The sequence below is a fragment of the Lolium perenne genome, chromosome 5, assembly GCF_019359855.2.
Source record: "Lolium perenne isolate Kyuss_39 chromosome 5, Kyuss_2.0, whole genome shotgun sequence".
Classification (NCBI taxonomy): domain Eukaryota; kingdom Viridiplantae; phylum Streptophyta; class Magnoliopsida; order Poales; family Poaceae; genus Lolium; species Lolium perenne.
This window is the reverse complement of record NC_067248.2, coordinates 179,814,576-179,828,238: the sequence shown is the minus strand read 5'-3', so window position 1 is coordinate 179,828,238 and position 13,663 is coordinate 179,814,576. Positions and strand designations below refer to the sequence as shown.

At 42.2% G+C, this 13,663-nt stretch overlaps 2 protein-coding genes across 3 annotated transcripts; one reads left to right on the top strand and one right to left on the bottom strand.

Annotated features, from left to right (window-relative positions):
- The first annotated feature begins 5,307 nt into the window (after nucleotides 1–5,307).
- LOC127300808 (uncharacterized) lies at nucleotides 5,308–6,528 on the top strand. 2 transcript variants are annotated; one of them, XM_071820196.1, is made up of 2 exons: nucleotides 5,308–5,770; nucleotides 6,046–6,528. In XM_071820196.1, exons 1-2 carry the CDS (start codon nucleotides 5,646–5,648, stop codon nucleotides 6,242–6,244), a joined length of 324 nt encoding a protein of 107 aa, XP_071676297.1. In that variant the 5' UTR covers nucleotides 5,308–5,645; the 3' UTR covers nucleotides 6,245–6,528. The 2 variants fall into 2 exon arrangements, with proteins under 2 accessions (XP_071676297.1, XP_051186938.1); XM_051330978.2 differs by having other exon boundaries at nucleotides 5,330–5,770; nucleotides 6,094–6,528.
- A 108-nt stretch (nucleotides 6,529–6,636) lies between these two features.
- On the bottom strand, nucleotides 6,637–10,130 carry LOC127300807 (hypersensitive-induced response protein-like protein 2). Its single transcript, XM_051330977.2, has 6 exons — nucleotides 9,986–10,130; nucleotides 8,278–8,473; nucleotides 7,978–8,098; nucleotides 7,789–7,880; nucleotides 7,621–7,717; nucleotides 6,637–7,311 (listed from the first exon to the last, which is right to left on the bottom strand). Exons 2-6 carry the CDS (start codon nucleotides 8,464–8,466, stop codon nucleotides 6,956–6,958), a joined length of 855 nt encoding a protein of 284 aa, XP_051186937.1. The 5' UTR covers nucleotides 8,467–8,473; nucleotides 9,986–10,130; the 3' UTR covers nucleotides 6,637–6,955.
- Between the last annotated feature and the right edge of the window lie 3,533 nt (nucleotides 10,131–13,663).

Genomic DNA, 13,663 nt, shown 5'->3' with positions numbered 1-13,663 from the left:
CCGGCGCCACCGACCACATCACAAGCGAACTTGACAAGCTCATGATGAAAGAGAAGTATCACGGCCGTGACAAGATCAATGCGGCCAACGGAGCAGGTATGAACATTAGTCACATTGGTCATGCACTTGTTAAGTCCCCATCCAAACATTTTCATCTCACCAATGTGTTGCATGTTCCATCTGCTACAAAGAATCTCGTTTCAATTCATCGTTTCACAAGAGATAATCATGTCTATGTCGAATTTCATCCTTGGTATTTCTATGTGAAGGATCTGGCAACGAAGAAAAATCTTCTTAAGTGTAGATGAACAGGAGGCCTCTATCCACGGGTGTCATCGACAAGTTCCAATAAAAGAGTCCTTAGCGCCACCAAGCCTTCAGCTACAAGGTGGCATGATCGTCTGGGTCATCCTTCCTTCAAAGTCGTTCAACGAGTCCTTAGAAGTTTTAATCTTCCTTTTTCCGATAAGTCTAGGAGTGATTTTATTTGTGACTCATGTCAAAGAGCAAAAAGTCATCAACTTCCTTATACTAGATCAACCAGTGTGTCAACCAAACCACTAGAATTGGTGTTCTCAGATGTTTGGGGACCGGCACCCACTTCTGTTGGCCGTTTTTCATACTATGTAAGCTTCATAGATGACTTTAGTAAATTCTCATGGATCTATCTTCTCAAAAAGAAATCTGAAGTTTTTCAGGTGTTTCAGAACTTCAAAAATATCGTTGAACGCAAATTTGATAGGAAAATAATTGCCATCCAATCAGATTGGGGTGGAGAATATGAAAAATTAAATCCTTTCTTCACCAAACTTGGCATTACACATCATGTATCATGTCCCCACACGCATCAGCAAAATGGGTCGGCAGAACGTAAACATCGTCATATCGTAGAAGTTGGTTTAGCACTTCTTGCTCAAGCATCCATGCCATTAAAATTTTGGGATGAGGCTTTCCTAACTGCAACATACCTCATAAATATGCTACCATCTTCAGTCATCAATCAAGAAATTCCCATGACACGACTCCTTCAAGAGACTCCAGATTTTTCATCTCTACGAGTTTTTGGTTGCGCCTGTTGACCAAACCTTCGACCATACAACACTACAAAGTTAGCTTTTCGCTCTAAACAATGTTTCTTCATTGGGTACAGTCACATACACAAAGGTGTCAAATGCCTTGATGTGTCTACTGATCGAGTCTACATATCCAGAGATGTTGTTTTCGATGAGTCAGTTTTTCCCTTCTCCAAACTCCACCCGAACGCCGGAGCACTCCTTCGAAAGGAAATTCTTCAGTGCATTGATCTAATGACTAATGATTCTCCTGTTTTAGCTCCAATTATTACTCCTCAGGAAATGCAGCAAGATACAGGAGAAAATTCGGCTTCATTTGATGATCATACGGGTGCAAACGACGGAGAAGAAAATTCGGCACAAAATGACAGCCACGGCGCTGAACACGATGAGGATCCGACTGAGATCTCCGAAGAATCGGCATCGGGATCAGCGGCGTCGGGATCCACGGCGTCAGATTCCGCCCCCACGTCCACAGGAGCGACTAGGGAATCAGCCAGCGACACGTCGCCTGGCCCTTCGGCATCTCCAAGCGCCGACCATCCACGCGATGCCACGTCCAGGGGGACAAACGCGTCGACTCCCCCGCGTGGCCCTCCTCCTGCTCCACCCACGCGTGGACAACCGACCAGGTGGGTCAGTGGCAGGCCTGCTGGGCCAATCGGCGCAGCTCCCGCCCGTGGCAGAGTGGCGACACGAGTCCCCGCAGCTGGGCCACCAGATCCGACGCAGACAGGAGGATCTTCTGTGGAGACTTCGTCTACACGCCCTCCTGCACCGCCAGTCTACCGAACCAGATTGCAAACTGGGAGTAGAAGGGAGAAAACATACACCGACGGTACAGTACGGTATGGTTTAATTACTGCAAGCAATGAACGTAATGAACCTGATAACATAGAGACAGCCCTTAGCAATGTTGAATGGAAAAATGCTATGGATGATGAGTTTAAAGCCTTAGTAAAAAATAAAACTTGGCATTTAGTACCACATAGACATGGCATAAATCTCATAGATTGCAAGTGGGTTTATAGAATTAAAAAAAAAGCTGATGGAACCATAGATAGGTATAAAGCTAGATTAGTAGCAAAATGTTTTAAGCAAAGATATGGTATAGATTATGAGGACACATTCAGTCCAGTTGTTAAAGCTGCAACTATTAGACTTGTTCTAGCCATTTCAGTTTCCAGAGGATGGAGTCTAAGGCAATTAGATGTGAAGAATGCGTTTCTTCATGGTGTTCTGGAAGAGGAAGTTTACATGAGGCAGCCACCTGGTTATGAGGACCCCAAAACTCCTCATTTCATATGCAAGCTGGATAAATCATTATATGGTCTCAAGCAAGCACCAAGAGCATGGTTTGCCAAGCTAAGTGGAAAATTGCAAGAACTTGGCTTCTTGCCATCCAAGGCTGACACATCACTATTTATATACAACAAGTCAGGTATCACTATTTTTGTGTTGGTATATGTTGATGACATTATTGTTTCTAGTTCCTCAAACAAAGCTACTTCAGCACTGCTACAAGATTTGGGTGCAGCTTTTGCGTTAAAAGATCTAGGTGAACTTCACTATTTCTTAGGAATTGAGGTAAAGAAACAAAATGGTGATATTATTCTAACCCAACAGAAGTATGCCTTGGATTTATTAGCTAAAGTTGGCATGAGAGATTCAAAAGTGGCATCAACGCCATTATCAGCCTCTGACAAATTAAGTGCCTTTGAAGGAAGTCCATTATGACCGAATGACAGCAGCAGGTACAAAAGCATAGTTGGTGCACTCCAATACTTAACCCTCACTAGACCTGATATTGCTTTCTCAGTAAACAAGGTATGCCAGTATTTGCATGCACCCACTACAGTTCACTGGACAGCAGTAAAGAGAATTCTGAGATATATTACAGGAACTGCTTCTCTTGGATTAACTTTTAGAAAATCTTCATCCACCCTAGTGAGTGCTTTTTCTGATGCTGACTGGGCAGGTTGTGTAGATGATAGAAAATCTACAGGAGGCTTTGCAGTTTATTTTGGTCCTAATTTAATCTCATGGAGTGCTAGAAAACAGCCAACAGTTTCTAGATCAAGTACAGAGGCAGAATACAAGGCACTAGCAAATGCTACTGCTGAAATAATTTGGGTTGAATCTCTCTTAAAGGAACTTGGTGTTAAAAGAAAACAAACATCATGCTTATGGTGTGACAATATGGGAGCTACTTACCTTTCTGCTAATCCTGTTTTTCATGCAAGGACTAAGCATATTGAAATAGACTTCCATTTTGTAAGAGACAGAGTTAGCAAGAGATTGCTTGAGATTCGCTTCATACCATCACAAGACCAAGTGGCAGATGGCTTTACAAAAGCATTGACAGCACGGCAACTCGAAGAGTTTAAGCACAATCTCAACCTCAAGAGAGTTGTGATTGAGGAGGGGTGTGAAGGATAATTACCGTAACATGTTCTAGAGATAGAGGTTGTTAGTAGTTTGTATATGGGCTGATTCGGTTTATAAGGATCAGTCCAAATCTCCTTTATCTCCTCTCCAAGTTGTAAACAGACTCAATGTATATCCTGCCGATGTTGTGGCCTATATAACACGAAACCGATCCCGAGACAAAGGGCATCGTTCAACACAAATTATCACAATGGTCATCAAAAGCCACATTACGATTGAAGTTTGTGAAGTGCTTGTCGCGGTTGTTGGTAGTTTTTATTTGCAGCACTCTCGTTCTTGTAATTAATCTTAGCCTGAATACAGGCTATGTATACACCTAATAAACCCTATGAAATATAAAAATTATATAAATGGATCTGAAATGTTTTTTTGGTATTTCCTCTAAAAAAATACCCTAGAAAGACTCTTAAGAAATACTTCATCCATCCCAAAATGTAAGGCACCTAAGGATTAATCAAAAGTCAACGTTTTTAAAGTTTGACCAAGTTTATACAAAAAAATATAAAACATTTACAATAATAAATCAGTATCAATAGATTTACCATAAAGTATATTTTCTTAACGTGTCCATTCAACATTACATTTGTAAATGTTTTTACCTAAATATTTAGTCAAAGTTAGTGGAGGTTTGACTTTTGACCAATCCTTAGACGTCTTAAATTCTGGGATGGAGGAAGTACTTAAGTTTACTACTTTGAGAGATAGTAATAAAGCTAGCTATTACTCGTGATAAAATATAATCATCCTTGTGAGATCGGCTCCCTTATATTTTGATTCAAACTCCATATTGTTGCTTCTACTTGTGACTTTAGTATTTCCGTCTTTTCCAAATATCCACACTAAACGTGGAGTCCTCCAATATGCATAAAAATCAAAATGGTTTATTCTTCTCCAATCATGTGGTTCAAACAAATTGTTTTGGTGGACTCACTTTTTAATTGGTTAATAGGTACACGACTGGGTTCAGCATGTATACCAGCATCTCCTAAATGTTATTTCCGTTGTTGCCAATCTTATCTAGCTAGTTGGATGGTTCTGACTTGTTGCAAAGAATGCTGGATTGATTTAACAAAGATCAATGCCGCCATCTTCCTTTTTTTTTTTCCTTCAAATGTGTACACTAACAGGTTGCAAAAAGAAGATACTTGTAGGTTTTCAATGAAGAACGCATCAAAGAGAGCGATTGTAACAGTCTGCACGGGCCTGAATTTGCCAGACTACTCGTTCCATTTCAAAACAAAGAGTGTAGTTTGATTATCCAAATATGAGCTTTCGTCGCGCTAGTACTTTTGTACTACTTCCTCTGATCCATAATTTAGGGCCTATTTTATTTGCATGATTGGAAAAACAAAGGAGCAAATTGGCATAGCATGTTCACTACATCCACTACAGAAAAAGTAAATGATTCTCAAAAAAGGTACTGCACGAGTTAATGTTAGATTTTCTATGAAATCTAGCGCAAAAGATTGCCTTGAAAAAACTTCTGTACTATAAAATTCAATCCTATAAATCAAACAATTATCATAGGACAAATTTGTATATAATTCTACAAATTTGTTACTATGTAAATTGTTTGAATCAAGCATGTCCTAAGTGCCGGTCATAGGAGGTACTCGTTTCATCTAACATAACAGGATCACAATCAGAAAGTACTTCCAAATCCGAAAATTACTGCAGCAAAATTCAACGTCTCAGATCAAAGCAAAGCAACAGACATCACACGCTTGAATTGACGTTAGCCAAGAGCTAATCCGGTTTGGCTCATTAATTTCCTCGAGAGGAACAGCCGAAGGATGAAGCCGTTCTTGGTCGTTTCCCCAATCCTGCACGGCTGCACGTCAATTTGCGCGTCACTTTCGCGCTTAGCCGAGCAATCAGCCTGCATAAGCACACCTTAATTTATGCACGCCATGTCGCTAGCATGGCATCGGTTTTGTCCACAGCCACAAACTACCTCATCCCCCATCATCTAGACTAAAGAAACCACGATCGGTAGCAGCAAATAGCCAAGCTGATCGCTCAAATTCAGCCAACAAAAGTGGGCATCGGAAGCCGAGAGCTGGAGAGAGTTCCAAGGTTTCTGAAGCCAATCCAGGAGCTGGACCTTCTTGGGTCGGACCGGCCATGGCGCCGCAGGAGGACGAAGGGGAGGTCCCGGCGGCCGCGCTGCGCGTGCCGGCGCACGTGATCGCGCGGGTCTTCTCGCAGCTGGACTGCGTCGACCTCCTCAGCTGCTCCCTCGTCTGCAGGTAACTCCCCCCTCTTTCTTGTCTTGCACGCGCGGTGTTCGACAGAATGACTGCTGTGTTCTCTGCGTCCATCTGAACTTCCTGATACCTTGGGGACGGATACGGCTTCTGTGACAGACACATAATTTCGTGTTGGATTGGTAGCTCTGTATCGGTCAGTCCATGCACCTGTGCCGAGTTTGCATGGTAGTTGAATGGTTGCAGAACCTTAACATCATGCCATGAACCTTAACGTCCATACCACGCTCATCTTCTAGCCCCTCTCTTCTTTGCAGCGTTTTTGTTTGCAGTGGCCAGCCAGCCCTAACGTTTCTACTCACCAGGCAATGGTTCAGTGACTCTGCGGAGCTACGGGATGAGTGGAGAAAGGAGTACCTGGAGGCCTGGAACCTGCAGGGTCTCAACTTCAAGTCATGGCCGCAGTCGCCGTGCCCGACTTGCTCCATCAGAAGCCTGCAAACCTGGTGCACTTGAACTTGCTGGCTTCCTTTCATGTGCTCAACAGACAGAGCAGAGCACCGGAGTTACATTGTAGATGAGCATTGTCACAAGCATACTGAATAGCAGCTGCAAAGACTAATACATGATGCAAGTACATGTCCATATACTATATGTTACATGATGAGTGAGCACGGTTGTGCACTTGTACAGTTATATGCATTGCATTGAATTGATGTCGACACTGGGTGCTCCACACCTTATGCTGCTAGTAAATATTTCTGTTCAGAAAAATGAATTGCAGCCTAACTGGACAATCAGCAACATGCATATCATTCTGATAACCTATTGCAATAACAGTCACAAGGCTCTCAGTAAGACTTGTCTGCACCCGAGGTTGTGCACAACAACAAACTTCTCAAAGGAAATTAAGCTCAACCTGGTCGAGATAGCATAGCACAGATTATAGAAGAATATCACCAAACGACATTAAAGACTGGCCATCCAGTATCACTTGCAGTACCATTCAGGGTAATATTCAGCCTAAACTTTACTACGGTAACCCACTCCATGCTAGTCTTACCAGGTGTTTGTCGGTGAAGTTCATAACTTAACTCAGTAGTTCATGCACGTAGATAAATTACTAACGAAGTTGCCTAACATTGTTCGCATACTATACTTCTAGGATATTGATGGAAGAACTTCAAAACTCTTGCAAAACGAAAGACATCCTTTTCCAAGGTCCTCTTAGATAGTGTTGGCCTGCAGGAGACCATCTCTGATCTGCGACGCGACATCCTTGACGGCTCCAGGACCATGGGGGATGAACACTGAAGAGGACTTGGACGAGGCCCCAATCTCCTTCATGGTGTCGAAGTACTGGGTCACCAGAACCATGTCCATGATGTCCTTTGCAGTGGTACCAGGGACATTCTCTGAGAAGGCGAGGACGCTGTCCCTCAGCCCGTCAACTATGGCCTGACGCTGCCTTGCGATACCCACACCAGCAAGGTACTTGGACTCAGCTTCTCCTTCAGCTCTCTTGATCTGAAGAATCTTCTCTGCTTCAGCTTTGTCATTGGCTGCCGACCTCATCCTAGCAGCTGTTTCACAAAATAAAAGAAGACATCAATACAAAACTGATCATATATCCTGGTGGGGAATAAAATCATAATATATTATCTAGTATCAATCTGATGCACATGTACTGAAAGCAAAACGATAATTCTGAACATGTACCCTAGTAGAGAATAAAATCATATCATCTACTCCCTCCAATCCATAATAAGTGCCAGGGCTTTAGTTCGAATTTGGACTAAATTGAACTAAAGTCCGGACAGTTATTATGGATCAGGGGGAGTAGTACTAATCTGATGCATATGGACTGAAAGCAACCAATCATTAACAATTACCTGCATTGATCTCATTCATCGCTCTCTTGACATGCACATCAGGTTCAATATCAACTATCAGAGTTTGCACGATCTCATACCCATACATAGACATTGCCTACACCATTAGCAAATCAGGTCAGGCAAGATATTCTCTGTGCTCTACAAAAACAAACAGCAGACACAAACCTTTTCAAGCTCCTCTTCAACAGCCTTGGCAATGTCATCCTTTTGCACAAATGCATCATCCAGCTCCAGCTTCGGGACAGTGGCTCTAATGACTGAAACAGACACATAGCTCTATGAGAACTAGCATAAGGCTAAAACTGAACCCAAAGCTAGGATGTAGTCAAAACATGAGACAGGAAATTTATTTACCATCAAAGACATAGGACTGAATTTGTTGCTTTGTGTTGCTTAGTTTGTAGAAGGCGTCAGGTGCCTTATCAACAAGAGCACGGTATTGGACAGAAGCAACAACAGTTACAAAGACATTATCCTGAATTCATAAAAATCGAGCCATCAGAGTTGAAAAAAGCAGGAAAGTATTAACCAAAGAATGTTAGCGAAAATGCTGTGGTGAACAGAGGAACACCCTGTTGGGAATGTTCTTCTTTAGTTGAAATTGCTTCAGCAAAGTTGCTAAATAAGTACAGATATGATGATATAGAAGAAAACCTTTGTCTTAGTTTCACAGCGGACATCTAGCTGTTTCACACGCAGTGAGAGGTAACCAACAATCCGATCTCCTATGCACCAAGGCAAGAAGTGGCAACCAGGCTCCAGGACCGCATTGAATTTCCCAAACGTTTCTTTGATGGCTACAGTTGACTGATCAACCTGAACTAAACCCAAAACGCCACCCATGATTTATCTGCACAAAGGAGAAGATAGCCATCAGAAAGTTGGGCAAAGAGAAGCATAAATGTCAACAGCATCAACAGCGCAGACTACAAAGGCAAGGTTATTTGTTCATCATCCAAGGATAACCTAACTTTTAGCTGATATCAGATATAGCAGCAAGCAGCAGACCAAATACATGGTAGATAACCTAGCAAGTACCAAGTATCTGAACCATCTACCATTCACAATAACTGAATCACCTAACATTCACAAGGCAGATTGCGTACACCAAATTTTGGTAGCTGGTTTAGTTTCTTTCCGTTTTTGCGATGAGATGCCAATTATTACTTGTCAAATTAAGCTCATAATGCAAAAAAATGGCATAACACAGTAAGTTAAATCATCGCATCCACATCAATAAATGCATCAGTTATCACCAAATAGGATAAAATCACCAACATGACTACAAATATTTGATGTGTTAAACATGTACACACAGTGGCTCACGCATTCCAGGTGTAAACCATTACTAGTAAGCAACATTTAGATATTATCCTAGTTGAGGGTACCAGAAATCAGGTTCATGCACAATTATAATCTCTGAAGCCTCTAAAAATCCATGATGCAACATAATGCTTTCAAAATCAGCAAACATGAGAGACACAACAAAACACTGAATAATATTCTTTGGCAAATGGAACTATGAAGTACGCTTTGCCAAAAAAAAAAAAAATGCAGATCGGTGAATGCTGAAACAAAGTGAGTGACTTAAATCAGAGGTACGGACAACCAACTGGCTGGAATCCTTGGGAGCTAAGATATCTAAACAAAGAGGTAGCTTGAAAAAAGATATCTAAGCGATGCATAGATATAGGTACATGACAAACAAAACAACCACCACAGTTTTGACACGGTTTAGGGGGGTTAAGCATCAAAGGGTCTGACAACAAATAGCTTATATAACAATTGATACAAATAAACCCCCAAAATTTTACAATCTACATGAACGCTCGTACTTTTCAAGCTCCCTACAAACTACCATCAACCCAAGAAGTGACCAAGAAAGCACGATAGCCGATTGGTAACAAATCACGCTCTCGCTTACACAACCCACAGCCCCAGGAACACATATTAGGATGAAAAAACGACAACTTCAAGTGGGGAAATTGCACAACTGACTAAACCCGTCTGGAATTTCGAAGATCCTCTTCTATCTGAAGCAGCACAACTACCTTGTACAGGAAAAACAACAAATTGCAGTACCTCCAGTACGGGAAGAAGAAAATTGCTGGTACGGACGGGGACCTAAAAAGGGGGGAATTTTGCATCTAGCAGAACAGGAAACAGCAACATCCACCGAAAAATCCCATCCAAGAAACCTAAACAGCGCACAAATCCGCATTCCTCCTCACACGAACGCGTCCGTCCCAACTAATCTGAAGAGCGAAAAGAAACAGCAAAAGAGAACACATCCATCTGGTCTCCCGCGCGAACAAGAAGAGATTCCTGCGAGAAGGGGAAGGAGGAGGATGAGATCGGTTACCCCTGGATCTTCGCGAGCGAACCAGCAGGCCGAAGGATGATTTCTCCGCAAGAAATCGGTGCTGGCTTTGGGGTTTTTGCGCTTCTCCTCGGAACCCTCGCGGGGGATTGGGGCAGCGGTATATATATGCGCGGCAGCGGCGGGGAGGGTTTCTGGTACCTAAACTGCCTTCCGTGGTTGTGGAAAGCCTAGCGGGATGGACGGTCCAGATCTTGCTGTGCCGATCTTGTGATCTTAACTACTCCTTGTTGAAACTGATCAAGGGCTTATCTATTTATTATCTGGCTAGGAGATATTTTTATCTTCTGGCATGCCGCATGTGTGCACGAGATATTACTAGATCTATACCTGTTTCGTGAATTCTCTTGGAAAAGTTTGTGGTTTATTTGGTGAAAAAAACGCAATGAACCATCATGAAAATAGTTTTGTTTGTGTGCCATCACCGATGGGTCCTACGTGTCATAGAGGGTAAGAAAGAGAGTAAAGAACGTTAAGACCGCTCTAGCATTTCCTTCTGGTTTTGGGACTTCCAACACAGTTCAACCATAAGTCCTATAATACACTTTTGTTACCATAACTTACACTCGATGTGTAATTTAGTAAGACAACTTGTAAAACGAGCATCTGGGTACTTAAGGATTGGTCTCGGTCCTGAGTGGGTGTGATGTCGACACGTGTGACGCCATGGTGACTAACGTGCCGCTGCGTGTAACTCTTGCGAAAAACCCCTATACATTTAACCTTTATAGAGGAGGTCATTTATCAGGTTAGAAGAAGAAACATGGATGAATCCCCAATTCGGAACCCTAAGAGCTAGCTCTTTCGGCGGTGACAATGACGATCGAGGGTGTGTAGCGGAAGGCAGAGAGATTTGGGGAAGGAGGAACACATATGTATTCAGATGGGATCGATTCGAAACGCGGGGCTGTTCCAATTCGACCTTGCAGGTAGCACCGTGTTGGCGGCGATAGCAGCTGGGCGGACGATGAGGTCTAGACGGTGATAGGTGAGGTGTTCGATCCAATGGTGATGGCTGCGACGATGATAATTTCAAGACCCGATGATGCTCCACATGTATCTATCGATTTGTCTGCACACCTCTCAATTTGCTCTTCTATGTTCACTAGTTTTTCCTCTATCTGTAGTGCACAAAAAAAAGTTCAAAAACTAGTCAAGTATTTTCCATATCTACTAACAACAGAAAAAAAATCAAATGTTGTGTTTGTCACTCACAATTGTCTAGTGAGATGTGTTGGTGGTGTTCACATCATCTTTTTGATTTCTGAGAAACCATTCCCCAGAGCTAGTACATTCAACTTCAACCTAAGCCAAATGCAATGGGATAACTGCAATCATTTGGGTCTACTTCTACTATTGTCAATAGTTATCCTTTGTAGCTGGTTTTGATATGGAAACCATCTCAGGGAGTGGTGTTTTGGAACATGGGTGCATAGGATCCCTATATTTTGAAATGCATCTTACGTATATTTTAAATTTTCAAAAATTTGAAACAAAAAATTCGTACGTACATCTTCACGTGCTACGCATTCACAAAGCGTTTCATAACAAATCGACTTATCGTGTGACGTGTGTAAAAAAGATAAAATCCAGTGCTAAAAATAATGCTTTTCGCAAGATAAAGTTTCTCCTTTTTACATAGACCACAAAAAATATTGGTTTTTCGTGAAACTTGGTGAATGCACATACATTATGGAGATGTACATGTAGAAATTTTTATCTAAATTTTTTAACATTTCGAAATACGATTTTTTGGTAGAGGGAGCATACGCACCCGGGAGCCGAATTGAATTTCCGAACCATCTAAACATATGAAAGGCCTTCATCTAGCAAGGAAACCCTTTTGCAAGCATCATAACTCCAGTAAACAATGGCTAGATACTCCTTATGTTTTGCACTATTGGGATCATTTACTAATTGGTTGTCGGAAAGAACTTAGAACCACGATTGCTCCTTCTGAGTTCTTGCTCATAATCCATTAGTTACTTGAACTGTCCTTCCTCATCACCTTGTATATGTAGCAGTGCAACTTTCCTCTATGTTCTCAACTTAAATCTTTTGGGGCACATTTTGAATTCCCTTAGAATCTTTAAAGAAAAATTCTACACACCTAATTTCAAGTTGTTTCTGAATTCCTGCATGAACTTCTATGTCCAAATTTTGGAAGTGGTGGATTTTTTTGCAAAAGGAAATCATGGATTTAATTGGCATGTTCCCCTCACATGTGTGAGTGCTTTCAGATGCATTGATTACAAAGCCACCTTTTCCTTCTATTCTTTGATGCTTTGAGCAGCCAAGGACAACCAAGAGCACAAATGGCTTGTAGCCTTCATCTGTCATTCTTTATCTTTTTTATTAGTGCTCTATTATTCTTGACATTGTATGATGCTAATGCCTTCCTCACTTCCTCAACACCACTTAACGCCATCCCATTTTTGAAAGAAGGTTTTTTCATGTCAACTTCGGTATTGAATGACTTGAACTCACTCTTCAACTTCCATCTATTTTCTTATCTCAAATTTAGATCCTCCTCCTCAAAGGCATCATCATCTTCAAGTTCCACACAAATTCCTTCTCACTATGATAATTGACAGATTTATTATCAACATTACCAACAAATAAATCATCATCACCATCGATCTTCAACATTGAAATCACTGTCTGTTGCCTGCCAAAACCCACCGGCGAGCAGCGACGGGCAACACGGAGAGCCGGGAGGCTCCCAGGACTGCTGGTGGGTCCTGGTCCCTCGGGCGACGGCCCGCAATGCTCCGGCACACGTCCTAGCTGGTGCAAGGGCGTGCCACCTGACCTATACCTGGTCAGGAAGGTGATGAGTTGCTTTGATTAATTTCCTGCATGGCAGACACGTAAACATTAAATACGAGCCTCGATCGGCTCTCAGGTTATCCTGTGAATCGGCTCAAAGAGCCGATCCACCCATGATTCGTATTGGGTCTACGATAACATGGTGGTCCTGCTTGATCAACACTAAGCTAAAACGATCTACGACGATTTAAGGTTTTCACCACATAACCGGAACGTCCTACACGTAGTTGAGCCTGGCAGATACGAAAGATAACAGAAAACCAGCCCTAGAAAAGGCCTAAAAACCAACATGGAGTTGATTCCCGGAACATCCCTTCTAAGATCAGCAAACCGTACCTTACGCACTACTGGATCATTCAACCCGTTTGCAAGGCCTAACCATATGGATATCAAACTAATCCTTGAAGAACAAGGAACAACCGTAACAGATCGAATCTACTAAATAAAGACTAAGCAAGATGCTGCCCTTACACCTAAGATGGGTGCAAGGGCAGCTAGATATCCAGGGGTAGCATAACTAAGCAAATACATCAAGAAAGTACCAATGCTAACCCTAACATATCTATGATAACAGCGTTGCTCGCCATCAACAAGGCTTCAGCACGAGCAACGCATAAACAACGAATAAACTTGATGCTGCTTAGATCGCAAGATGCGATCTAGGCAGCATGGCGCTTACCCGGAAGAAACCCTCGAAACAAGGGGTGGCGATGCGTGATACGTCTCCGACGTATCGATAATTTCTTATGTTCCATGCCACATTATTGATGATATCTACATGTTTTATGCACACTTTATGTCATATTCGTGCATTTTCTGGAACTAACCTAT

Bases quoted from the DNA above. Each gene is read 5' to 3' on its own strand.
- LOC127300808 (XM_071820196.1), top strand. From the start codon at position 5,646: ATGGCGCCGCAGGAGGACGAAGGGGAGGTCCCGGCGGCCGCGCTGCGC. The intron at 5,771-6,045 runs GTAACTCCCCCC...TCTTCTTTGCAG, and splicing joins AGCTGCTCCCTCGTCTGCAG to CGTTTTTGTTTGCAGTGGCC.
- LOC127300807 (XM_051330977.2), bottom strand. From the start codon at position 8,466: ATGGGTGGCGTTTTGGGTTTAGTTCAGGTTGATCAGTCAACTGTAGCC. The intron at 7,881-7,977 runs GTAAATAAATTT...TGTCTGTTTCAG, and splicing joins TCAGTCCTATGTCTTTGATG to TCATTAGAGCCACTGTCCCG. The intron at 7,312-7,620 runs GTAATTGTTAAT...TTTGTGAAACAG, and splicing joins GATGAATGAGATCAATGCAG to CTGCTAGGATGAGGTCGGCA.